Source organism: Populus trichocarpa, chromosome 13 (assembly GCF_000002775.5).
Source record: "Populus trichocarpa isolate Nisqually-1 chromosome 13, P.trichocarpa_v4.1, whole genome shotgun sequence".
NCBI lineage: Eukaryota > Viridiplantae > Streptophyta > Magnoliopsida > Malpighiales > Salicaceae > Populus > Populus trichocarpa.
In genome coordinates this window covers 11,792,535-11,819,639 of record NC_037297.2, presented here as the reverse complement: position 1 = coordinate 11,819,639, position 27,105 = coordinate 11,792,535, and the positions used below count along the sequence as shown (strand labels likewise).

Sequence of the window (27,105 nt, the reverse complement as noted above, 5' to 3'; positions counted from 1 at the left end):
AGAAAAAAATATAAACTAAAGAAATAAAAGAAATTAGGTAAATAGTTAACATGACTTGTGTAAATAAATGTTGTGTGATCAATCAGGGTATAGCTCAACTGGTCAGATTCTTTATTTGCTCTCTAAAATTCACTAGTTCGAGTCTCACATACATCAGGGCCACTAGAGGCTTACATGGTCGTTAACTTCAGTACTCATGGGATTAGTTAAGATACACACAAACTAACCCGAACATCCATATTAATAAAAAAAATATTGTGCAATCATGATTGGAAAAAAAAAATAGTATAGTTTTATAAGTTTGAGAAATTGAAGATAATTAAAACATTTAATAACAAATATGGCGAGGCAAATTCTGTATTTTAGATTGTGTTTTGGAGAAGTTGATACAGAGTTTTTTTAATAATTGTAATTAAGAGCACAGATACAATTAGATAAATTGTCCACGTTGACCAGGAAAAAAAATCCCCGTAAGGTATTAGAAATAACTATTTTATTCACTCGTGTTTTCTCTTCGAGTTGGACATAAAACATTAAAAAAAAACATATTTAGATGGTTAAAGATTTTTTTGGTATTGTTATTAAATTTTATATAACAGTTTAAATGTGAAAAATTCCTACTCGATTTTTCAATTAGTATTTAGTTAGCTTGCCAACTTTGTAACTATTTTATTATATGATAGAAACTATCAAAATAAATTTATTATTAATTCAATATTAAATAATAAAATTTAATAATAAAATTAAAAAAAAAACAAAAGATATAAAAAAGAGCCAAAAAATTCAGTTGGTCAATTTAATTTTTTTATTATATAATAAAAAATATAAAAATTAATTTATCATCAACCCAATAAAAAATAAAATTAAATAGAAACTCCACTTTAAATAATAAATTTAAAAAAAAGCTCAAAAATATAAAATAACTAAAAATAAAATCCAATCACGTTGGACTAGGCTTGGTTTAAAGAGTCAGGGGTAGGCCTAAAAGAGACCAGGCGCGTGCGCCTGGCTCATCTATTTCTTTAGAAAAATGCTAATGACAAAGCATATGTGTGTTTTTTTTAACAAAAATTAGTGCGATGAATTTCATTGTTTAGATACTACTAGTTAGTGGTCTCCACTACATTACAGGCCAAATTTTGTTTTGATATAAAAATTATTTAAAAAATAAATATTATTTAAAAAATAAAAAATATATAATATTCAAATAATTAGCTCGAGTGAGTTTAATAAACTCTGTTAATTTAATAATATCATTAAAAAATAAGATATTGATAAAAAACAAAGCGAAAAAAAAACAACGATTCAATGCAAAAGATGAATACTTACTAATATTATGGAAATATATCTTCACAATATTTCAAAAATATCTCAATGATCTTATTTATTAACAAAGTAAAAATTAAATGATAATATGATAATTTCATAGAAAGAAAAATAAAAAGACATGAATATAAAAAATAAAACCAAAAAATCAATTACTGTTAACTTTTTAAACCATGACCCGGGTTATAAGATCGAAAGCACTATATACAAAAAAATCATATGGGTTAAAATCACAAAAAAACAACACAAAAAAATCCAAAATAAAAAAAATACAATAAAAATAATGAATGTTAAAATTTCAATAAAAACTAAATAAAAAGGCAACAACAAATTTTGCATTGGAGAGTTAATTGAAAAGAATAAAAAAATTAACAAAATGACAAAAATCAAAAGAACAAAAACAAATACATTATAAACTTGGATTGAAGGGTAAAACTAAAAATAATAAAACTTTCATAAAATATTCAAGAAAAAAAATAAAAATCACAGGAATAAGCATCAAATCCTAAACATCAAAACATAATAAAAAAAAATGAAAATACAGAATTCTTCAAAGTTTTTTTTTACAATAAAAAAACTCCTAGATATAAATCGAAAAATTTATGCACACATCTAATTAAACAACCCAATAACCATTTTGTAAAGTAATGAAAAAAAAAATCATCAACATTAAACAAAAATAAAATTGAGAAAACCAAGCAAAAAATGAAGATCAAGATATCTAATATCGCAATACGGGTAATTTACTTGGTTATATTTAATGAATTTCTCTATCAAAATAAATTTGTAATATAAAAAAACACATAAAATTTGTAATAGAAATCGACACACATATAAATTTATTGAATAATAATTATAAAAAAAAAATGCAAAACTGCACATATGAAAAATCTTATAAAAAATCAATATTAAAAAGAAATAAATTTAATTTATATAAAATTAAGAAAAAATCACAGATGAATCATATCTAATTACCTACCTTTCTAAAAATTAAACACACCTAATATCATTTTGAAATAATCATAATCTAATTAAAACATAAACCGAATATTTATTTGAAAAAATACACACAAATAATGCATTATTTAAAAAAAAAACTGAAAATGAAAAAAAAATAAAAAAAGAAGCAGGTCAGGCGTTGTTGGGCTTGGTAAGCCAAACTCAAGGCCTGACCCAATAAAGCAACGACCTGTGCATGGGCCTGCAAGGTCAGCCCAAGCATGAGCCTTTATTTAAAAAAAAGTTTAATGGGGCGAGTGATGCATTGTGATCCGCCCTAAATATTTCAAACAAAAAAGGACGCGTCGCTTGGAAAACCCAGAATTCGGACACTGTGGTGGCCGAAAAAACAAGGTCCTTTGTTTTTTCTACTCAAAATCTTATTTTCAACCTCTTTTTTAATCAAAACACCTAGAAAACACCATAGAGACCTTGTTAAACCAATTTATGGCCACCAAAAAGCCAATTAACTGCCCCAAAACCCGAAATCTACCCAAAACAAAAATTATTCTCGAGCTCAGATATGTTGTTTTTGTTTCCAAGGTAAACAAACATTTAAATGTAACCCCCTCATCATATAGAACCTTTTGACATAAAAATCAATCATTTTGGTGGCTAAAATATTCTCTAGTGGCCACTTTCTCTCTTTAAGCCTGAATTCAACGACTCTCTCTTAGTTCTCCCAACATAAAGGGATTGAAAAAAAAGAAAAATAAAGTTAGGTACTAAAATATATTGTCTTTAAATACATGGGACTGATCACCTAATATCAAAAAAATATGAAGAATTAAAATGAATATTTCAACAAAACTTTCCTCTTGCCCTCCATGTTATCTAAGAGTTTCATTTCAATCCCTTAGCTTTCAATTCAGCTCTCTCTCCTATAAAAATATGCAATTGAAGGTTAATTTAGATTAAAAAAAAACCAAAACATGCAAAATAAAAGTTTGAGAATCAAAGTGAAAATTATCAAAAAAAAATACACTCCTCCAACACATAATATATTATGAGAGAGTGCACAGTATTCTAAACACAGGAAAAAAGCTTATACCTTTTAGTATAGAGTAATATTAATTTTTTTTATTGTTCATATTAACAATCAAATCAATTCTTAGCGTTAGTTGTTTAGATAATGCGGTCACAAGTTTGGAACTTTTGTCTTAACTGATTATATTATATTCATTCAAAACTATTGGTTATTGAATTCTCAAACCATTTTGCTTGACATGGTAATTTCGAATCCAACGCATATTTTTGTGCTTAATTTACATGGAGAAAATAAGTTTCACACGCGCGCGCGCGCGCGTAATATTATAGGGGTGACATAATAGAAATAGACTATGTCCTAGTCAGTTTCCTGACAAGCTAGGTAGCTTGATATATTGATTCCTGACCCGTGATTAGCTTGAGTTTTAAAATAAATTAAGTGAGAGTTGCTTAATATAATTTAGCTTACCTATAGGTGCAACTATGACTCTGTTTATTCGATTAAAATTTAAATAAAAAAACTAATTTAATATTTTTTTATTAAAAACATATTAAGATGACAATGTCTTAAATTAACCCACATCAAACTAAGTTAATTTGACAGACTCATGACTCTAATGAATTTAACAACCTTGTTTTTTAAAATTTATTTTTTATTTAATTAAATAATTACAAAAATAGATACTTGAAAGAAAAAAATGAATAAAATTATCGAGAAGAAATGTATTTTTTCTATCTAGAATCCATTTTCTTGTTAATGATGTCTTGATTGCTTCAATAAAATCATGTTTTTTTTTTATTATAAACACTATTTTTTAAATAAAAATATATTATAATCTTAAAAGCAAGCTTTTTAAAAAATATTCATTTTTTTAATATTTGGTATTTGATTGAAAGAAAAAAATTAATAAATATTATAAAATAATATAAAAAATCCATCAAAAAAACTTAAAATAAGTTTTATTTTCATTGAATATTCACGTGCAATCTTTTATTTTTTATTTTTTGCATAGTTGGTATATAGTCATTTTCGGTCAAATCCATCACAAAAATCCAGAGGCCAAATTCTTTAAAAGGAATCTGATAGAATATATTAAAAAGCTTGTATTTTTGCCTAATTGTCATTTTCGGTCCCTGCATTTTCAGTTTTCATCGGCAATAAAATTGGATTTGTTTTTGCAAAATTGAGATTTTTTTGACATCACAATAAACCCATAGAAAACTAATTAAATCAAATTATCACCCAAAAATACCAGCTAATGTAGTGTATAAGGAAGCAATTAAAAAAATTAAGGACTGGAATAAAAAATGTTTAAAAGACAAAATAAAACGTAAAGAAATGTTTGAAAGTATTACTCTACAAATCTAATGATTAAGGCTTGTTTTGTATTGTGTTACACTATATTTTTAAAATATATTAATTTTTTTAATTTTAAATTATTTTTAGGTGTTATTAAATCATTTTAATATATTGATATAAAAATATTTTTTATAAAAATAAAAATATTATTTTAATATATTTTCATAAAAAAACAATTAAGATAAAAATCCTAAATCTGAATACCACTGCGCCTCATATTTAATTTAAGCAGGCAAAGGTTTGTGACTTCGTAATTTACAAGGCGTTTTTTTTATCCACATACACTTTTAATAAAACAAAATCGTTGATTTCTGCACTGATTTTTTCTCTGAACAACAACTCCAACAGATTCCAGACAAGATGCCGCCGGAAGGGGAGCTCCGATACCCATCACCGCCACTAACAGATTCCACCACCACAATAGACGACGAGGCGGGCTGGGTGTGGGCCCAGATAAAAGCGGAAGCGAGGCGCGACGCCGAGTCAGAGCCAGCTTTGGCAAGCTACCTATATTCGACAATTCTGTCTCACTCATCATTAGAGAGGTCGCTCTCCTTTCATTTAGGAAACAAGCTCTGCTCTTCAACGCTTCTCTCAACTCTCTTGTACGATCTCTTCCTCAACACTTTCACTTCAGACCCTGGTCTTCGCGTCGCTGCTGTTGCTGACCTTCGAGCCGCACGTGCTCGTGACCCTGCTTGCGTTTCTTTCTCTCACTGCCTCCTCAATTACAAAGGTTTCTTGGCCTGCCAGGTAAACTATTCCTAACTAACCAGCTAAATAACTTTTTTCTTGATAGTCATACTGTTTTACTTTCACTTTTAATTGATTTTAGTTTTATAATTTTGTCAGGCTCATCGAGTTGCTCACAAGTTGTGGAATCAGTCTCGTAGGCCACTGGCGTTGGCTTTACACTCTCGAATCTCTGATGTTTTTGCCGTTGATATACACCCAGCAGCCAAGATTGGCAAGGGTATACTTTTTGATCATGCAACTGGTGTGGTGATTGGTGAAACAGCAGTGATTGGTAATAATGTCTCCATTTTGCATCATGTTACACTTGGAGGAACAGGGAAAGCCTCTGGGGATCGCCACCCCAAGATTGGTGACGGAGTGTTGATTGGAGCAGGTGCCACCATTTTGGGGAATGTAAAGATTGGGGAAGGAGCAAAGATTGGAGCAGGCTCAGTAGTGCTAATTGATGTGCCCCCTCGAACCACTACAGTTGGAAATCCTGCAAGGTTAGTGGGAGGGAAGGAAAAACCAGCTAAGCTTGAGGAATGCCCTGGAGAGTCCATGGATCAAACTTCATTTATCTCTGACTGGTCAGATTATATTATTTGATTGGTTTTGCTCCATACTTGTCTCTTGTTTGTTACTGCAGCTACTTTACTAATAATGCTCCTTATTCGGTTGGTTTTGAGCAGCGTGATATGCCTCTGTATTTATAATTATGCATGTTTGTATTGAACAACGACTATAATGAAGAACCTTGTCATATTTTTATCTTTCGAGTTCTTCAATTATTTGGTGTGGTTTTAGATTAGCTATGATATATCCAGATTCAGTAACAACTAATTGCAGGTTCATTTTTTTAACAATTTTATTCTTAAGTAGCTATAGAACTGCAGTACCAAACATAGCATGCTAAGAGTATGTCTTCTATGGACTATGAAATGTAACTTCCAGCTTTAATTTATACAGCAAAAAAAACTTTAAACTATCCAAAATCTTGATAAGGTTCTGCTAAACATAGTATGCCAAGAGTAGGCCTTTTTAAACAAAACAAAATAATTTGATGGATAAAACTAGCTACAGACCTGCAGTACCAAACATACAATGTCCTTCTTGAATGTTTTTCATTTCATTATACTTTAGATATTTTTAGCAACCTGGCTGAAAACAGTTCTTTGGATGCGACTTTGGATTGTTTGAGCAGGCCCAGTGTTTGCCACTCTTACATTCTCTACTAAAAACTATATGTTTTTTTTTTACCTGGGATAGTGACTTTTGTCTCCTGACCAACTGGAGAAAAATTTATTCAGTGAACATAGGCAAGGTAGTTGGTTTTCTTAGTGATTTTTTATTATTGGTAATTAAGATTCCTTTCTGGTTTGATGTAGAATCCCAATGCTTATGGTTAATATGACCTCAAAAAATCATTGATCTCATTCAAACAGATGAAACAAGCTCTGAAATCTAAATGTATTGAGCAGATGGTAGAAAACATGGAAGGAATGTGGGAATCTAATGAAGCCTAGGCTTGTGTCATCCAATGAAGATCAGACCCTACTAATACTAACCATCTCTTTACAACCAATCTTAGGATCTTAGTTGATGATCTGGATGCAAATCTTTGAGCTTTATTTGTTTCTGTGAAGGTTCGCTTGCTTGTGTATAGTGCAGGGGCCAAGGGATTTTTCTTGCATATGAAACTCCCTCTCACCTTAGCCAGTTTAGTTTAATTGGTCCACCTTTTGAAATTTTCATAGATTATGCTATCAAATTTTATTTTTTGGAGGCTTTAAGGTTACCTTCACTTTGGTCTGGTCACCAATTCCATCCCTCCTTATCTTGGATTTGTTGTATAATTGGCACGTTAAGTTTGAGTTACAATTGAAATTTAATTAAAGTACAGATCTTTAAAATAGAAAACTAAAAATGAAGGTGAACGCACACTCTTCTTTTATGCTTTATACAGACCTTCAAAGGCCTGTCTTAGAGCAATTACGAAGAGTTGCTGTTGACCCTACTTGTTGAACATCAATCTCCTTTCAACTATGGAGATACAACTCCTTAGCTCCATACCAGCCTCTCTCCTTGCTGCAGGGAATCTCTTCAAGAAAATCTGAGGAAGGTTGTTTCTATTGTTGCTGCTGGTTCTTGAATTAAGTCAATGGGCATAAGTCAATGCTGCTCATGTCTCTCCTGACCTTATTGCAATACTGAAGCTGACATGAACCCTCTGGCCTCCATATGCCATAGAGAGTCTTATGGCATCGATCTTTTTGTTGCTGCTGTTCTTACAGACCAAGTGATGATGCTATGGATGGTTGTTTCCGTTTCAGTTTCTAATATGCGTCTTATTAGCCCCAGTTGCAACGCTTGATGATGCCATTTAGGTGGGCTACCTGTGCGATCTCCACACTTGATGGATTTATCCGTCATAACATGTCTTCTGCTGTATACTGTTCCTTTTCTCTACTGAGTATGTTTTTTGTGTCCTTTTCAATCTGCTGCATTGAAGTGGTTTCTGGTGTCAATGTTGTCTGGGATCTTCATGATTCTGCTTTGAGACCTGCTACAGCTTGAGTTTGTGCTGCTGAAACTTGCTGTTGTTAGTCTGTTTACAATGATGCTTCATTGTTAGTGGTTCTACCCAGTTCATAGAATAGAGTATCTGTGGTTACGATGGTTTGTTGCTGGTTCTTCTTTGATCACCATTGTGTGCCATGTGCTAAAAGCCTACATGCAATTGTAGTAGAATAACATAGATCCTCGTTGTTGCTATAACTTATTTTTTTCTGTTCTATTTCTGTTACTATGTCCAGTGTATATTCTATGACGTCCTATCCCATCTCCCTCTCCCTTCTACCTCTTTAGGCTTTCTGGCATGGCAGGTATCGCACCATTAATATGAAGTTGAAACATGCAGTCACACAGGCAGATATACAAAAAACCAGGCTCAAGTTTGAGGACTAAGGTGCATACCTAGTCATATTGGAGCCCCGATTAATTAAGCCTGCAAGCATATAACCAAACACTCCCTACATGATTTAGTCTGCTCTCTGATACTAATAGCCTCTTTATTTACTACTTCAATTGCTGGATTTATTTGTTTTCTTATTACACCAGACCTGAGAAAACTCAAGAGGACAAATACACCAAACACTTGAACACCCAGAAGTATTGTTAAGGTAACTGAAAAGCCAGATGCTAGTGCTGAAACTGGTAGTTTGTTCATTGTGACCTCAAGCATCAGGAAATTATTCGTACTGTGTAGCAATTCATGAAGTTTATCGCTCTATTTTCTAGTTGTTGTTACTAGCAATAAGTTACTGGTTTGAGATGCTCTATTTAATAGTCTTGTTTTGTAGTTGTTGGCCATACCAGTGAAACTGAGAATATTAGCATTGACTGGGACTCCAGGATGTAAGTTACAGACAATCTTATTGGGTTCGTTGTAATTGTAGCCATGACATCTGAAAATTCTTATGTTAAATGCAAATTGTTCAGAAAAACAGCCAGCTGTCCAGCATATCTTTGATAACTTTCTAATGAATTGCTAGGTTTGCAATCTCCAATTTTATGCCTTGTATTTCATTACACTTGAAAGTTTAATTATCTTCTGGTGAATACGATCGCCAAATATGTGGTAGCAGAAGCTAAGGATCCACAAAACTGAAGGACTATAATTTTCTCCAATTTTAGAGGAAGTGCAAGGTGAAAAGATTTTCTTGTGTTCATTTTTGCTGTATTGCTTCAGTCTATATTTCTTAATCTTTTGTTGCATATTCCTAGTGCTGGAAAAATTTTCTTGACAAAGTTTAACTAGTTTTAGCTTGTGAAGGGTCTGAGGTGAAGGGTTACATACGGAAGCAAGCAAACAGCAGGGCAATAAAGAAGAACATGCATAATGGGGGGATAAATAGCTTTAGTTTCCATTGTAGCTCAAGAATGGTGAGACCTGTTGGAAAGTTCTATGGTTGTATCCCTTCTTGTTAATACTTTTATCTTCTTAACCTATAGTTCTGTTACATTTATTTCAGATTCCTCATATTTTTAAACCAAAAGTCCAATTTGTTGAGCTGTCAATTGAACAATATGTTCCTCGTGGAAAGAAAGTGAAGGATGATAATACCATTCAGACACCAGTTTTCAAAGAAAATCTTACTGTTGCAGAGACTGCTTTACTTGATGTGGATGTACATACATTTAAGACAGTGAACCAGGCTTGCCCATAGGGTCCTAATTATGTCACTTTGGGATTGCTTAATTGTTTAGATCAAAACTCTAGCCGTTGGAGTACTCCAGGTCAAGAGGACAAAGAGTCGTCTAGATAGTGTTTGGTTATTATTCCAGAAAACTAATTTGTGTCTCTAGAGAGAATATGCATATTTTCAAAAATAAAAGCTATAAAAATAACTTGGCCTTTTTGTCTTCCCTTTTCATGTTTCAAAAAGTTACTAAACACTATTTATGAACCATACAACTTCCGAGACATGGTACAAAATGAATGTCATTCTGCAACATCTAGATCCTCGCTCCACAAGAGAAAACATTGGATCTGATATGGAAACAATTATCTGTCAAAAGATGAATCTGACCTGACAAGGAGGTCAGCTTCGATAATTTGAAAGCAAAGAAGAACAGAACATGGGAAATCGGTAGGATTGTGCCAGTAAGTGACTTCAGGCATCATCTCTGCGTGCTGATGAGTTCAGTAACGATTTCGAAGATTTTGAGCTAACCCCTCGATTAACTAATTGTTCCCGAGTCCCCAATCAACGACGACGTTCAATATCCATCCAAGAATAATCCTTGTAACTCAAGCCTCAAAGTATGCTTAGCTTTAACTGTTGTGGAGGACGGTCACCTTCCAAGCGCTAACATGTCCTGTCTTCGGATTTCTACTAGAATTTCTACCAGCGAGGTGATCTGTGCTGAGTCTTTTTAACATTACAAAAGATGTTCAGGAAAAAGGAAAAAAATTCGGAACCTGAGTTAATTATTCGATTGAATTCACAATAAGTTAAGTTAATTTAATAATATAATTATATAAAAAAAATTAACAAAAATAACTAATTAAAAAAAACCCTTGTAAATATTATGAAAAGATATTCATTTAATATTTTTAAAAGGTTTTAATAATTTTATTCGACAATAAAACAAATATTAAATGATAATAAGATAATCTCAAAAAAAAAATTTAAAAAAAAATTTCCAATCTCAGTTACACACGCACACACAAGGATACTCCCACGTAAGAATATGTGCTTAACGTTCAAGTGACAGCTTGGTTTTTCAATGCCTCTGAATGTCTTCAAGGAACCGGGGATCATGGGATCTTGTCTGTTCTGGTATAATTTTCCCAGAGATCGAATGTGTCAGCAATTTAAACTTGCCAGCATGTCGAATAAATTTGAATAATAAATTAAAATATAACATGGTTATCCACATCCTAAATAGATGGATTTTTCATATCTGGGCTGAGCATATAACATGGCTATCTCAGGACGCCATGTTATCCAGAATAGAAATGTCTAAAATGTAGAATTTGATTATTGATAAATTGCCTCCCAAAATACCACGTAAGTTGGAAAAAAACATCCTTCGGGACATCTTGGCACGTATCACCTGGCGACCCAAAACACATACATGTCTACGTTAATAAAGGCATATAGCCACAATTCTTTTGGCAATCTCCTCAAATGCCTGAATTACCTTCACTTCTTGTAGTTAAAGAACGACTGAAGTTGAGCATTATAAATTAACCATAATACCTTCTGAACTTGAAGCATTTTAACGAAAAATAAAGCTTCTAGCCTTCAACAATCTTACAACCATCTCTACATCTCTAAATCCTAATGGTTAAAAACATTTTTACACGCAAAGGAACCAGGCACAGCATCCACAGACATGTCAGACAGGCACACAGGTATCCCCTTACATGATCCTTGGGTCAGGAAAAAAGAAGGCCAGTCAGACAATCACTGATCAGACAGGAGTGACATGGCTCGAGAAAAATCTAAGGATTTGAGAGCATGCTCAGGGAAGCGTGTTCCATTTGGTAAAATCAACCCACCTTCATGAGGAAGTATGACGTTTTGCTGGTTAACACCACCTTCATCAGCTTTTGTTGATGAAACTTCCTTCATTTGCTTCACATGTTTAAAGAACTCAGCAACTTGGCGCGCATAGCTTCACAAAGGAAATTGTTAAACAAATTAGTCCAGCAGCACATGGGGCTTTATGAATCGAAGTATGTATAACAATTTTCAGCACAGCTACTGATAACCCTTCATTCTGGAAACAAGAGCAGTTTGATTTTCCTCACGGATTGCAGAATCCATCCAAGTTGGAGGTACATCCTACATTTTTCATATGGGCTACAGACCACGAGGTAACAGTATAATTCTAATTATAACAACTATATTTATAGACTTCTCGTCAATATTCTACCCATGAAAAATCAACATGTCTTCATTTTTTTGTATACATGCACAAGAGTGTGTGTTAGCTGTAGAGTGCAATGTTAAGTGCTCTTCTTGCTTGTACTATATGTTTGAAGACTCGACATATGAGAAAGAAGATTATCAGTGAACTTACAATTTTGGGATCCATGCTTGTGCAACAACTAATTAGGAAGATAAAAGCTAATACAGCCAGCTTCAAAAAGATTTGGCCAAGAAACTGAAATTGAGTGTATGGGAAGACTTGTGTAGGTGTGTTTGCTGTATTCTTACAGAGAAGGAAGAATTGTTAACACTTAGTAGTGGTAAGCCACAATTTGCAGTTGTCTGGGGTTTCTTAATTGGAGCTCAACTCTATTTTCACAGCAACTTTGCAGGATAAGTTATTTTATTTTATCCAATGCCCTTCAAAGTTAATTCATTATTGTTCCTATATTGCATGATGCCCATTCTAAGGGGTTTTTTGACATTTCCCACATTAGAGGGGAAATGCCCACTCTAAAGGGTTTTTTGACATTTCCCACATTAGAGGGGATGTCTATTCTCCTTGTTTTAATTCATCATCATTCCTTCTAATTAATTTTTATACTCTATCTAAAACATCATATGTATAATGGTGAGTGTGACAGTTGTAAAATGAGATAAAATCCATATTTCTCTGCTCATAAGATAAGACATTTAAGTGATTGCTATCTTACTTCTCCTTAGCTTCAACATCCCTGCTAAAATCAATGTTGGCTTCGCAATCAAGAATCAAAGCAGGGACCTGCTCAGAACAAAAGCTTTTTAAGCCAGGGTTTCTTTTTAATCATATGAATCTCAAAGGAAAAGATAAGCTTTTGATACCTTTTGAATACTTGAATGCATATGATCGCCTTCCAAATAAAACACCCTGTTTTTTATATCAGGATGTAGTGAATTATCCAGATTTAGTGGAAGCTTACTCACAGAAAGCACCCCATGATTACCACTTTCAAATGGGAAAAGCCAGCTCTCATGTTTCTCATGCAGATCACAAAGATAATCTAGGCTGACTCCCCCTTCTTCTGCCCTTTTCCTATGCATCATTCTCTTGTGACAAGTATCAGGGCTTGCTCTAAGGTAGATGAAAGCATCAGGAATAAGCCCCGGCAAAACTGAGACAACTGGATCAAACCATGAGTCGTAAATGCTGATCTCCATTTCATTCATCCACTTTGCCTCATGCACAGCTCGTACAAAGACCTTTATCAAGTAAAAGTGAGAATAAAATGCATCAGCCTTGAAACACTTAAATCAGGGTTTTGTTCCTCTCGCATGGGATCAACCAAATGAGAAAGAGCTGCAAGGTTTTAAATCCATGTTTGATCATGCTCAAACTTAAACAAAAATCCAAAGTCCTTTAATCAGATCACTAGTGATGTAAGAAAACCAGCGTAAAAATGAAATACATTAGTCTATAACTATTTGCCAACTTTAAAGCTGTGATTTAAAGGATGCTTACCATTCTGTCACTGAAAACACTTCTTTCCATCAACCTGAGTGGCTTCAACCCATCAGATGATTCTCTTTCCTGCATAACCCTTGTGACAAAAACATAATTCTGGAAGGTATAAGCATACCTTGATGGGTCAGCATAGAAAGCATCAAGTATATTAAAGTGGTCAGGCCCAACATCCTGCCACTTATCAATGGGTTCAGGCACCACCTCAACAAGATCTCGCAGCTCAATTGTATCACTAACTATTCTCTTAAGAAATGTTGTCTTTCCAACACTGATATTTCCCTCGACACAAAATGTGAGTCGCTTCTTAGGTTTGGGCCTTGCATCTGGATTTAAAACCTTTAACTCTTCATCCACACTCTCTTGGATGAAAGAAGTTATGCTCTCAGCATGATTTTTGTGAATAATTCCCACAGAACTCTGTAAATACTCAACCATTGTCTCACTGGATTTTCCAAGAAACTACAACAGGTGAACCAGAATTCCTGTTAGTAACTTGGTATACAAAAAACAGGGGGGAGAAAAAGGAAACACTATATCCAACCACCCAGTGAAATTTCCTCCATTCACATCAAACATAGAATTAAACCTTCTCTGTAGAGCTATTTATTGGAATCCATGATTATAGAGTTTTGGGCACTAGCCAATTTGGATACAACAGGCATAAGAGATCACCTTTAATATTAAATTGCAGTTTGCAGCGGTTAGTATATAGCAAACAGGATTTCCTCTGTTCTCATCAAAACATGACAGTGAAATTTAATCTCTTAAATTGTTTGTTCAACTCCATAGCTGTTAAAATATGGGACCAATGACGATCATTGAGCTCAATTAGGACATGTTTCTGATGAATCTTTCACTCCTATAGTTATAAAATTCTAAAGCTACTGGTACTCAGCAAGATCAGCACCCAAAGGAGTTGGTTTGCATCAACAAAACCAAGACCCCATTCCAACTTTCCTCAATCTAACCAAAAGCCCACCGAACAAACACTTAAAACACAACAAACAAACCACAAATTGAAAACCCCCCAGAAAATAGTTACAAAACAACCACATTTTTACACGATAACACCAAAATCAACAACTCAAAAAAAAAATACCATTACCTTATCCTTATAAAACTGCTTAAGCTCAGCCATTCCTGTAAACCCTTTCTCCACCAATTTTCTCAAATTCTTTGGCCCTACACCAGGAATTGTCAGCAAATCAGCATTCCCCTCCATATCACCACCCGTCCTCTTCTGCCTCCTACTCAACCTCGCCGTCTTTTCTTCCGCCCCCTTTTCACTCTTTTCACCTTTTCCTTCCTCTTCTCCATCACCACTACTCCTCACACCTTCAGCATCCGCCGCCGCCGCAGCGGTCCCAAAAGGCCCTTCCTGCCCACTAGCCACCGTGCAATGCCACGCCGGCCGTGCCACCACCCATGCCCTTAATGGGTTAGTTGTTTTATACCCAACAGCGCTACGACAAGTACAGTAGGTAGTCGAATAGAAGCGAGAGGTCAGTGTGGGTGTGATAGTGAGTTTCTTGGCTACAAAGGCAGCTAAAAAGGAAGTACTGGTGCAGAAATTAGTAGCAGTTGGCATTGAAAAAGAAGGGTAGGGTTTGTTTTTGAAGAGAAAAAAACTAGTAGAAACAGGAGTGCAGAGGAGGGGGGGGCTTGAAGGGTATCTTTGTAGCAACTTCTGCATCCCTCCTCCTAACAAGCATTTCAGTTCACTACTTCCTCCTATGTCATAATAAATTTGTGAAGGGAAGACGAGGAGTCAGGGGAGGCGGGAAGGTCTGCTAGTGAGTGTTATTTTAGATAAGAAAAAAAAAAATTGTTGTTGTTTACGGGGGTTTTGACTTTAGGGTTTTTCGGTTTTGACTTCAAAGATGAAGCCCCCTTATTTGGAAGTTTACTCAAATAAAAAAGAATAAAAAAATTTAAAATTAAATTTTTTATATATATATTTTTATATTATTTTAATGTGTAAATGTCAAAAATAAATTTTAAAATATAAAAAAAAAAATTTGATATATTTTTAAATAAAAGAATTTTTAAAAAAACAATCTCTATCTCATTTCTAAACACCCTATAAAAATAGGGATTTTAGGGTTTGTTTGGTATTAGGTTATGTTTTTTGTTTTATTTTGGTATTTATGATCTAGGTAAAATTTTTAAGTTAATTTCAAATATAATTAAATATCATAATTTTTTTAATTAAAAAACATAAATATATTGTTTGCGTTAATACGTTGTTTATGCTGCGAGTAATATTTCAAGTCAAGTTTTTTAAAAAAGAAATTATGAATATGTTTTCATGTATCATAATTTTTTAAAATTAAAAATAAAAGGATATTATTTATGCTTCATAAAATAAACTAAAAAATATATAAATTTATAAATAAATAAAATTATTAACACTAAATAAATAGTAAAGCGGCAAGCTAATCTTCATAATAAAAATACAATATAAATACACTTATAAATATTTTACATCAATTATCTTTTTTATTTTAAATATTTTCATTTATTAAATATTGCTAATATACAAATGATTTTCTGTTCTTATAAAATCTTTATAGAAATACGGCTAATTCATATAAATATTTAAAATAAAAAAAAATAATTAATACAAATAAAACTAATTTTTTTAGGGTATCAAGCAATTAAAAAATATATAAAAAGATGAAAGACGAAACAAGAAATAAGAAAGAATACATAAATAAATATTTAAATAGAAACGAGGTAAAAACAAAATGGCGTTGATGGGCCACCTCAATATGCCCTAGATTTAATTAAAAAAAACAAGCCTAGATGCGCTCGGTCCAGGAAATCTAGCCCCACGCCTGATTTTTTTATCAAGGGGGGATGACACGTAATACGGTAATAGGTTTCTCTTTCTTTCTAGCAAATAGGAATACGAATAGTGTGAATGACAGATTTTTCAACAATGGTGTGGTCCTTTTTAAAACATGGGAACATTATTCTGGGCAGCAGATCGCACCATATTATTATTATTATTATTATTATTATCTGTTTTGCACAAGATTGCACTATGTTATTAGAAGATTCTATCTCTGAGTGTCCGGGATTTATCAGAGACAAAGTTTTAAATTATAGTAAGATTAATTAAAGTGAGGGGACCATAATATAAAACACAAAAAAATGTGTGATTAATCTCAGAATTTTTAGAATTTTAATTTTAATTTAAAATTTTATTATATTTATTTTATAGTCCTTAAATTTAAAAAAGGAGAGAGTAAATTATATGTTGGTCACATTTTAACAACAAAAATGACAAATCTTGATGTTAAAGTGTTTTATTTAACAAAAAAAATTCAATGGTGGTGTATGTCCTCAACAAGTATGCCTAAAAATATATATTGGAATCTGTTTAGATTTTTTTTTTATTTAGATGATTTTTGTTTTATTTGAGTGATTTTAGAGTATATTGGGGTTGATAGGTGATATATGAATGTTTTGTATTTTTTTGAACTATTTTTAGGTTAAAAATGATGAAAAAAATATTTTTTAGATTAACTCTTTGATTATTCAATCACTACGGTGGTGGCTAGATTATATACTGTAGCCTAGTAGGCGACAAGTTTCTTGTCATTGCAGGCAACCTGTCACCTAGTTTTTTAAATAAAAATATGATAGTCTTTTTATGATATTAACAAGTTTTTTTTTGTCTTACAACCATCTAGTTGCCTTTTATGATAGTATATATTTTTATTTTCATATAATTAAATAAAAATATTTTAAAAAACATGATACTAGGAAGCCAAGGCGATTCTATGACTCTGGTTACTGGTTTAATGAGTTGGTTTGGGCTGGACTGAGTGATCAAAGATGTCATTGTATTGATATTTGAAAAATAATTTACTTTGTCTGCATTAATTTTTTTAGTTCATATTCAAAATTTTACTTCCAAATAGAAAATAAATTAGCAACATTTGCATATTTTTTATGCTTGAAACTCCTTTTGATCTGACATGTAACAAAGTGCGGGTCAATTACCTGGTTACAATTGAAACACTAAAATATTTGTTTCCTCCTTCTTCTTTTTTTAATTTAATTTCATCCTTATTTTTTTTAATATAATCCTTTTGTGACCGCACTCCATGAGATAAAGTTTAAATTATAGTAGAAAAATAAAATTTAAAATGAGAGGACCACAATGCAAAATACAAAGAAAATATGTGGTCAATCTCAAAGTTTTTAGAATTTTCATTTGGGTGTACAAGTTTATTTTATTTATTTATTAGTCTATGTGTTTGATAAAAAAGAGAGAAACTTAGGTCCCGTTTGTTTGTAGGAAAGTAGTTTTTTTTTTAAAATGGTTTTCTTGAGAAGTGAATTCCAGAAAAATAAGTTGAAAAACACTTTCCAGTGTCTGGTTATGTTATGAAAAATGAGCTGGAAAATAGGTTATTAATGTTTTTTTTTCAAGTTTATTAAAATAATAAGGAATAAATCTTACAATTTAGAAAGTTGAATGAGAATGGAATTGAAAAAAATATAATTTCATAAATTATCTCAAATAAAATAAATAATAAAAAAAATAATAGAGATCAAATCTAACAGATAAAAAAATTGAAAGATGATGAAATTAAAATAATAATAATAATAATTTCATAATTTATTTTAAATAAAATAAGTAATAATCAAAAGAATGAGGACCAAATTTGATAGATAAAAAATTTCAATTAAAAAAATGATAAGATAAAAGTAAATAACAATTATAAAAATAAGGACCAAATTTAATATAAAAATCAAATTTTAAGGGATGAAATTAAAAAAAAAAGATTTAAACAAAATATATAGCAATCAAAAGTTTGAGGACCAAATTTGACACAATCTATAAATAATATGATATTTCTAAATTTTTCACAACTTCTAGAAAAGTGTTTTCCGTCCAAAATAAAAGAAAACACTTTCCTGAAAATCAAGCCAAATTTTCCTTTGATAGGAAAGTGTTTTTCGTTGATCAGAAAATGTTTTCCGTTGATCAACTTTTCTAATTGCAAACAAACACAAGAAAATTTTGAAGTTGTTTTCCAGAAATAACTTTCCGGGAAATAAACACACCCTTATTGAAAAACAAAAAAGTTGTTAATTAAAAATATTCAGGTTGATAAAAAGAACAATTTTTGTGTCAATAAGTTTTTGTTTTTAATAAGAGTTAAGTGGAGGTGTCTTTTCCCAACATGATGGGAAAAAATAGATTAAGGTCTATTTTTTTTTATTTTAATTTGATTGCTTTTTGTTTTTGAGAATGATTTTGGGGTTTTTTTTTGCTATGTTAAGTGGTTTTTTGAGATTTTAATTGTGTTTTGAAGGTGTTTTTAGAAAAAAATGAACTGAAAATTAGGTTTTTAGAATCCAAAAACATGAATATAATTTTGTCACCGGGTGACCTAATTTTTAGAAAACCAAGGACTAAAATTAAAAAATGGCTATTGAGGATTAAATTGAAAGAAAACCCAAGATTTAAAACCCTAATTGAATGATATTGGAAAAACTCAAAATCCAAAGACTATAATGAAAAAGAGAAAATATTCAGGGGCAAATTAATTAACTTTTTTTCGGCCCTATTCTTTTTCAATCCAAATAATTGAGTTCAATTAATTCCAATTGAGTCTAATTGAATTGACTTAATTTAATTCAGCCCATTTAATTCATATTTTAGTTCAATTAAGTCCAATTGAATCAACCCAAATCAAGCAATTAAACTCAGAATCCAATTACAAATCCTCAAACGCAATTTCCAGCCAAGTTCATCCAGTAATTAAACCCAATTCTTCATTTACAAATCTTCCCAAATCTTCAATCAATCCCTCAGATTAAGTCCAAGAATTATTCTCACAAGCCCATCCATTCTCTTTTCCCCCATTTCGAGTAGCAATTCACAGGAACGACAATACGCGCACCACGTTCTACTTCACCTGACCCATCTACTACTTTCATCTTCTCTAATAAGATGACCATTGTCCAGAAACCCCATTGTCACAGCCTTCAATTCATCAACCTCCACCAGCTTCATTAGCCTTCATATCCCCACCGTGAACCATCACTAACAACCCACCACCCAGGAAAGCTTCTCCTTCTTCCCCCGTCATCGTCCCATCTCCACAGCATAGACCTTCTGTCCATTACTCTCAATCCTCTATATTCAGCCAAAACTCAGACATCCTTCTCCTTCACTGGCCAAAGCTCTATCAAAATAGCAACCCATGGATCCAAAACCTCACCACAGACCCACGAGATACCGTATCCTCCATTCCACGAGTCAAACCAAACCCACTACCTAGGCAAATCCATCATTTTCACATTCCAACCAACAAAACCTCACTGCCACCATTACTATATTCTTCCCCAATCTCCCTCTCCACAACAAAATTTTTCAGCCTCCATTAATGTGACATGTAACCTCTCATCAAACAATTCCCCCCATCTCAGCCGAATATCAACCGCCACTTTACCCACCAATATCCATCGCAGACAATCGCAACCTCCATCACAGACAGCCAAACCCCCTTAAATCCGCCACCACAGACCCAGCTCAACCTCCAACTGAGGCAACCTCACTTTTTTGTCCTCTCAATTTCGTATATGATGTCAAATTTTTAATGAATAATCAAATCGTCGAGTCTCATTTTAAAAAAAAAACCGATGCCAAAAATATTTTTTTAATTAAATTCGGCAGGTTTTTTCAAATAATCAAATCAGTGATATTCCTATTAAGATAGACCGAAGTTGATTTTTTCTCAAATATTTATAAATAAATCAATATATAAATTTAAAATAAACTAAAAATAATCAGGGTAATTAAAAACAATAAAAAAGATAAATGATAAATTTGAAAAACAAATTACATAATAAGGGTAATATTTTCTAAAAAAATACAGTAAGGATGTTATTGTTCTTATCCAAAGCATAACAAATTTTTTAACCAAATCTCTAAAACTAGTACTAATTTTTAAGATTTTTAATTCTCTTAAATTACTAGGTGTGACTCCAATTTTTTTATTTATTTTTCTTTAATTTTAGAAGTTTAGAGAGCGGTCAACATCATGGTGTGACAAGCATAAACTACTTCACTTTATTTATTAATTTAAAAAACATAACACAAGAAAACATATCTATAACATATTATTTTCTCAAACGTTATAAATTGGCTTGAAGTCATACCCGCAATGTAAACAATATATTTTATGTTTTTTAATTTAAAAAATCATAATATTTTAAAATGCATCTACAACATTAACATATTATTTTATTATTTTCAAAATTAACTTGAGATTCTACTCGTCATGTAGTGCAGATGATAAAAGTAGTACAAGTTACTAAAAGAACTTGGTTTTTCCCCGATAAGATTCAATGTTTATATAAGCATTGAAGTAGCTAGCCATATTTTTTTTATTATTTTTGTCAATTTTTTTTTAATTTTATCCCCAAATGTTTTTTTAAAGTTAATCTTTTAATGACATAATTTGATGGGATAAAGTTTAAAATTATAATAGAAAGACAAAATTAAAAGACAAAAGATCACAATATTTATAAAATATGTGGCCAATCTCAAAATATTTAGAATTCTTGTTTAAGACCATAGTTCATTTTGTCTGTTTTTTAATCCCCTGGGTTTGAGAGAAAAGAAAAAAACTTTTTGAAAACAAATAAATTTATTGGTTGGCTGTATTTAGGCCAAAAAAAAAATCTTTGTATCAATGAATTTTTCTTTCGAGAGGAGTTCAATAAATGTGCCTTTTCTATCTAAACATGGCGAGAATAGTGTATCGAGGTTTTTTTTATTTTGATTTGATTGATTTTTATTTTTTGAATGATTTTGAGGTGTTTTGAAAGAAGGTTTTGAGGATGTTTACTAAATTGTTTTTTTGTTAAAATGTGCAAAATGGATTTTTAGACGACACTCCCCCTCTCTCCACCTTTTATTTTTTGTTACCCATAATGGTGTCTAGATTTTAGGCAGGAGACCTAGTCAACAACTGATAGCCTACCATTGCAGGTGACCTATCTTTTGCTTAAAAAGAAAAAAAAATTGAAGCACATGACATGTCATTCGCTCCTTAAGGGAAAAAAAATAGGTGGGCCTGGGCTGTTAGGCCCAAGAGTCTAACCTAATTTTTTTCTTTTAATTTTTTCTTTTAATATTAGATTTTTATTGTTTTTTTTTTCTTAAATTCATCCTTCAAAATTTGGTTGATTTCAAATTGGTTTTTATAATTTATTTTTGTTAGCTTCCTTTGATGTTATCGTAGTTACAAACAAACATCCTAACGTTTAGTTTGTGCTAAATTTTGATAACGTTTATTTTTGTTATAATATAATTAATTAAAAAATAGTTTCAGGAAAAAAAAAGTTATTAAACCCAGTGAAGTCTCTGGCTTAAATCACATGTTTTACGAGTTTACTTAGGTTGATTAAGAATTAAATTTCATAATTTGTTTTGATTTGTAATCTACGAGTTATTGTGATCTCAAATAAGCATCACAACATTTGGTTAATGCTTAATTTTATGAGTATTTATTTTTCTTTATCATATAATTAAGTAAAAAGTATTTTAAAAAATAAAGGTATTAAAACTAGTGGAGTCTATAACCTAGGTCGTTAGGCTGACGGGTTAAGTCGCAAAGCCTAGATCAATCAAATATATTGTTATTTTAATATTTTTTTAAAATATCATCTTAAACTTTTTTAAAGCCAAACCATATTTTTGGTCATTCATATTGTATTTGGACTCGTCAAGTTGACCAAGTCATGTAAAAGTAATACCCATATAATTTAATTCAAAATCCAAGTTAGGTAAAGAGTTGGACTATATGATTTTAAGTTTAACTCACTGTACCAAGTTTAAAGACAATATCAAAGGTTCTATGCAGCATGTACATTTTTTTTCTTGAGTTCAGAAATTTTTAGTATGACTCATAGTATAATACTAAATACCATGCGCGCGCGATGCCGCGAGCTTGTGGCATGCTTGTGCGTTTTCATCGGTTTGTGAAAAAAATCATAAAAAATTAAAAAAAATCATATGGAGACAAACTGTTGCAATCCACAATGTTTTCAAGGAAAAAACTATAAAGCTAAATTATCAACAAGCTTAATATTAAAAAAAATAAAATCGACAAAGATAATTTTGAAAAAAATCATAACAAAAAAAAACAAGAGGAAAAAACAACCATGCAGAGAAACACTGTAGCAATTTATAGTGTTTCATGAGGAAATTTATAGTTGTAATTCTCAACCAGCTCAATATTAAAAATAATAAAATCGATAAAGATAATTTTGAAAAAAATCATAACAAAAAAAAATCATGTAGGGAACACTATAGCAATCCACAGTGTTTTAAAGAAAAAAACTACGAAGATAAATTCTCAACTAGCTTAATATGAAAAAAAATCGACAAAGACAATTCTAAAAAAAACAAACAAAAAGAAAAAAACAATGTGGGGAAACACTGTAGCAATCCACAGTGTTTAAAAAAAAACTACAAAGCTAAATTCTTAACCAGCTCAATATTAAAAAAATAAAATTGACAAAAACAATTCTATAAAAAAACACAAAAAAATGAAAAAAAGAAGAAGATAATTTTGGAAAAAAAAAAGCAAAAAAAATGAAAAAAATGGGAAAAAAACACGTGGGGAAAGTTAAAGCTAAATTCTCAACCAGCTCAATATTAAAAAAAAATTCGACAAAGATAATTTTGAAAAAAAACATGTGGAGAAACATCGTAGCAAAACAAAAATCATATGGGGAAACATTGTAGTAGTCCATAGTGTTTTAAAGAAAAAAACTACAAAGCAAAATTCTCAACCAGCTCAATATGAAAAAAATAAAATTGACAAAGACCATTTTGGAAAAAAAACCATGTAGGGAAACGTTGTAGCAATCCATAATGTTTTAAAGAAACAAATTACAGAACTAAATTCTCAACCAGTTCAATATTAAAAAAAAACGACAAAGATAATTTAAAAAAAAACACAAAAACAAAAAAAAAAGAAGAAGAAGAAGACAATCTTGGGAGAAAAAAGAAAAAAAAACATGTAAAAAAAATATAAAAAAAGTTACAGTACTTTCCCCATATATTTTAGAGTATTATTTAATAACGAGTGTTAGTTATCTAATTTATATCTAATTAGCTTTATTAGTAAAAACACTTCATGTTTCTACTCTAATATAATGAAAATCTGTTAACTATTTATAGGTGTAAAACTTGGTACAAATAATTAATTAGGTAATTTCTATATACCAAAGTTATTAAAACTAGCTTGCCTGATGACTCGATACAAGAGGACCATGTAACCGGTACAAAAATTATATTATAAATTTAGTTGGTTAACTTGAATTGATTTTAAAAATATATTATTTCAATATTTTTTATCAAAAAAGTTAAAACAACATCATTTTAAAAAAAAATAAATTAAACTAAATTTTGACAAGATGAATTTGGTTATAGTAACACCAACCAGTTTGATTGGACTTAATTGGGTCAACTTGCATCCAATTTAGTTTGAACCATAAATTAGATTAAGTCTGGGGTCACAAGTTGATATGGCATTCCAGGTAATGTTTAATAAGAATGATTTTTACATCAATTTTTTATATATAAAAAGTCCTCAACTCCTCATGTCAGGTTGAGTTTTTAATAGGATAGTACAAGGGTGAAGCTGCATAAGGATGATAGGGAGTAGAGACCACAACACCCACAAAATTTATTTGGGTACTGATAATTAGATAATTATATAATGAATTAATCTATACCCCTAGACAATTATAAAGGAGGCCATTCAAAAGGTTTATGAAATCTAAGTATATGGATTTACTTATTTGATATATACTGGAATCAATTTGTACGAGAACTAAAAAATAATGAAATAATTTATTGTTTACCAGGTAATTCTAGCTATTTGATATGTATTTTGCCGGGATGAATAATCTTTTTTCTAGAAATATAGTGAATGCGCAAGCATTCACAACATGTTTTTTAACTCCAAAAAAAAATTATAATTGAAAACAATATATATATATATATATATAATTAAATAAATTAAGAATCATTAAGGTAGAAAAACTTTGTTGATGATAGCTAGAGATTAATTTAAAAAATTAAAAGATAGATATGTATTGAGATATACAATCTCGCAGCATGGACAATGCATTCGATTGTGTTTTAATAATTTTATTTTTAAAAAATCAAATACCATCCACATGTTAGGCCTAAAAAAAAAGACTTGACGCAAGTAGATCCTTTAAAAAAGATGTGGCCCACTACTCAAGCACTTTTTACCTCGGAAAATGCTTTGTTCGCCCTTTAATTTATAAAAAAAACACACAAATAAAACGTACTTGGTCTAATCTTCAATAACTTTGTCAGAAAATCAGGTCTTATGTTTTTTTTTTATCCCAAATACATCGAAACATTTAAGAGATATTGATAAATTCATTTATAATCTTAAAAAACTCAAACAACTCATCAAAAAACAAAAAATGAATTTGAAATAAAAAAAAAAACTTCCCGGAACTCTCATCTCATGTAAAGTGAAGGAAAAAAAACACTTAAGTAAAACTTGACTCATTAAATACATGTTTCATTATTTTCACTTAAACAACATTCATTGTTTATTCTCTCACAAAAAAATTATTTATTTTATCATAATCTATTTTTAACCCCTCAAATTTCCAGTGTATTTTCAAAACTGTAAAATATATAATTTTTAAAAAATTATTTCCATTCAATTCAATCACTTTATGTAATGTCATAATTTTTGGCACTTTTTTTATGTTGTAAATTTTTATAATGAAAAAATGAAAAAAAAATAGAGAATGAAATGACAAGTAAGGAAGAAAAAGGAAGACAAAGATAATATAGCATTGAAATATCACACAAATGAGAAAAATAATAAATGTGGATTCAAGCAAAATAAAAAAATTATAGAAAGAGATCCTGTATAGTCATGAAAAATAAATAAGTTAATTTTTACCATAAATTTCTAAATTAGACCCTCATTTAACAATGAAAGAATATAAAAATGTTTTAATAGTTTTTGTTCTAGTTTTGATAGGGATGTAACACTATAAATTAGGTTCTAGGATATATATACAATGAGAACATTATAAAAACCCTTACCTACTGAAAAAAATTAGAAAATTTTAATCGATTTACTCGATTTTTTTTCACGATTTGATTTTTCAGTTATTTTTTTTATTTTCTCGGTTTAATCGGCTTTTTAATTTTTTTGTCCATCCTTTTCTAGAACTGCACAACTCAATTCCAACAAATTTTGGCCGATTCCAGGAGCCCCTGAAGGTTGTTTTTTAACCCCAAATCAATGTTTGTTTATTTTAAATAATTTTTATTGTATTATTAATTTTTATGTCAATTAGGATGAAATATTAAAAGTGTTACTGTTGCATGGCAAGCATAAATCCGTTAAGATTAGTTATCTATGAAGGTCTTCTGAGGGAGATGGAATAAGATTAGTGATCTATTCAAGCGTGTGGGTTGGGAGGACAAAAATAAAATTTTATGTAAAATACCCTTGCATTTTTATGTTTGGTATGATTTGTATTTTTTCTCGTCTCTCAATATCACATTAGAAATTAGAAATTCTAATTAGATTTTTTCTTGATGTTACATTAAGGATAAATAAATTATTTTATGTAAATATTGATATCAAATGTGTATTTTCATATTTCTTATCTCTTTTCATGATTCGTCTTTTCCACCTCATTCAATTTTCTTAGCATTAATTTTTTAATTTATTATTGGATGAAAACTTCTTGTTATTGCCATTATAGGGATATGAATAGGTTCATTTATTCCTTCCTATCTACGATTAAGACATCACATATCTTAACCCTCAAAGATAACGAGCTCGAGTCTTTTTAGGATCATTGTAAATTTACATGATTATTAACTTCAGGACCCGTAGGATTAATCGAGGTACACGCAAACTAGCCGAACACTCACGTTAATAAAAAAAAAATTCAAATATTTTGTTTTCATATTAATCAATGTAATAATATAGTTGAACAAATCAGGATATATTTTTTTAAAACGAAAAAATAAATAGATGTAACGTAACTTTAACTTATCCGTTGCTCCTTTAACATGACTGCTTTCTTTTCCTTTCTCAATTCCTCGGCCTTCCTCTCCAACTCATTTTTCATCTTAGTTTGCTTAGCTCTTCATTCTAATCCCTTTAACCTTTTTTCAGATTTTTCGAAGGATCAAGTTTTGAATGCCTTTTAGTTTCAGCAGGCTAATTCTTTTGGTCCCCAGCCTTTTTTATTTGGATTTGAGGTTGAACAGCACCATGACTTTTACTCTTTTTCTCAACTCGAAGCCCTCTTCTTCCCAACTTGAAATTCAGCATGTTATACCTTCTCTGTTGTTTTCAGCATGTTTTGGAAACTTGGCGATGTAGAAAGACAGTCTCCTCTCCTCGGTAGCAATATTTTGCTCATCGAAAGCACTAATCTCAGAGTCTTCCATGGTAGATTTGAGAGTTTTATTCTTACAAACCTCATTACAAGCCCAACTTTATCAATAAGCTGTTCTCCATTTTCAATTGTTATATCAGATCCATTCATTCTCAGTTGAATCACAAGAGGTTTTTCTACATGAATTGTCAATAGAAACAGAAGATCTTCGGGAACTTTTAGCCATTGCCTCTGGACTTCAATTTTAGCATCCACATCACCACCCGAGAAATAGCTGCTACTTCTTTAAATTCAAT

The 27,105-nt window shown here is 31.0% G+C and overlaps 2 protein-coding genes across 2 annotated transcripts; one reads left to right on the top strand and one right to left on the bottom strand.

The window, feature by feature from the left end:
• The first annotated feature begins 4,921 nt into the window (after window positions 1-4,921).
• LOC18104424 (serine acetyltransferase 5) lies at window positions 4,922-6,180 on the top strand. The gene is made up of 2 exons (XM_006376191.3): window positions 4,922-5,425; window positions 5,525-6,180. The coding sequence occupies exons 1-2, from the start codon at window positions 5,033-5,035 to the stop codon at window positions 6,014-6,016; spliced, it is 885 nt and encodes a 294-aa protein (XP_006376253.2). The 5' UTR covers window positions 4,922-5,032; the 3' UTR covers window positions 6,017-6,180.
• A 4,951-nt stretch (window positions 6,181-11,131) lies between these two features.
• On the bottom strand, window positions 11,132-15,203 carry LOC18104423 (uncharacterized). The gene is made up of 5 exons (XM_006376190.3): window positions 14,457-15,203; window positions 13,349-13,810; window positions 12,712-13,089; window positions 12,564-12,631; window positions 11,132-11,593 (listed from the first exon to the last, which is right to left on the bottom strand). Exons 1-5 carry the CDS (start codon window positions 15,042-15,044, stop codon window positions 11,383-11,385), a joined length of 1,707 nt encoding a protein of 568 aa, XP_006376252.3. The 5' UTR covers window positions 15,045-15,203; the 3' UTR covers window positions 11,132-11,382.
• Between the last annotated feature and the right edge of the window lie 11,902 nt (window positions 15,204-27,105).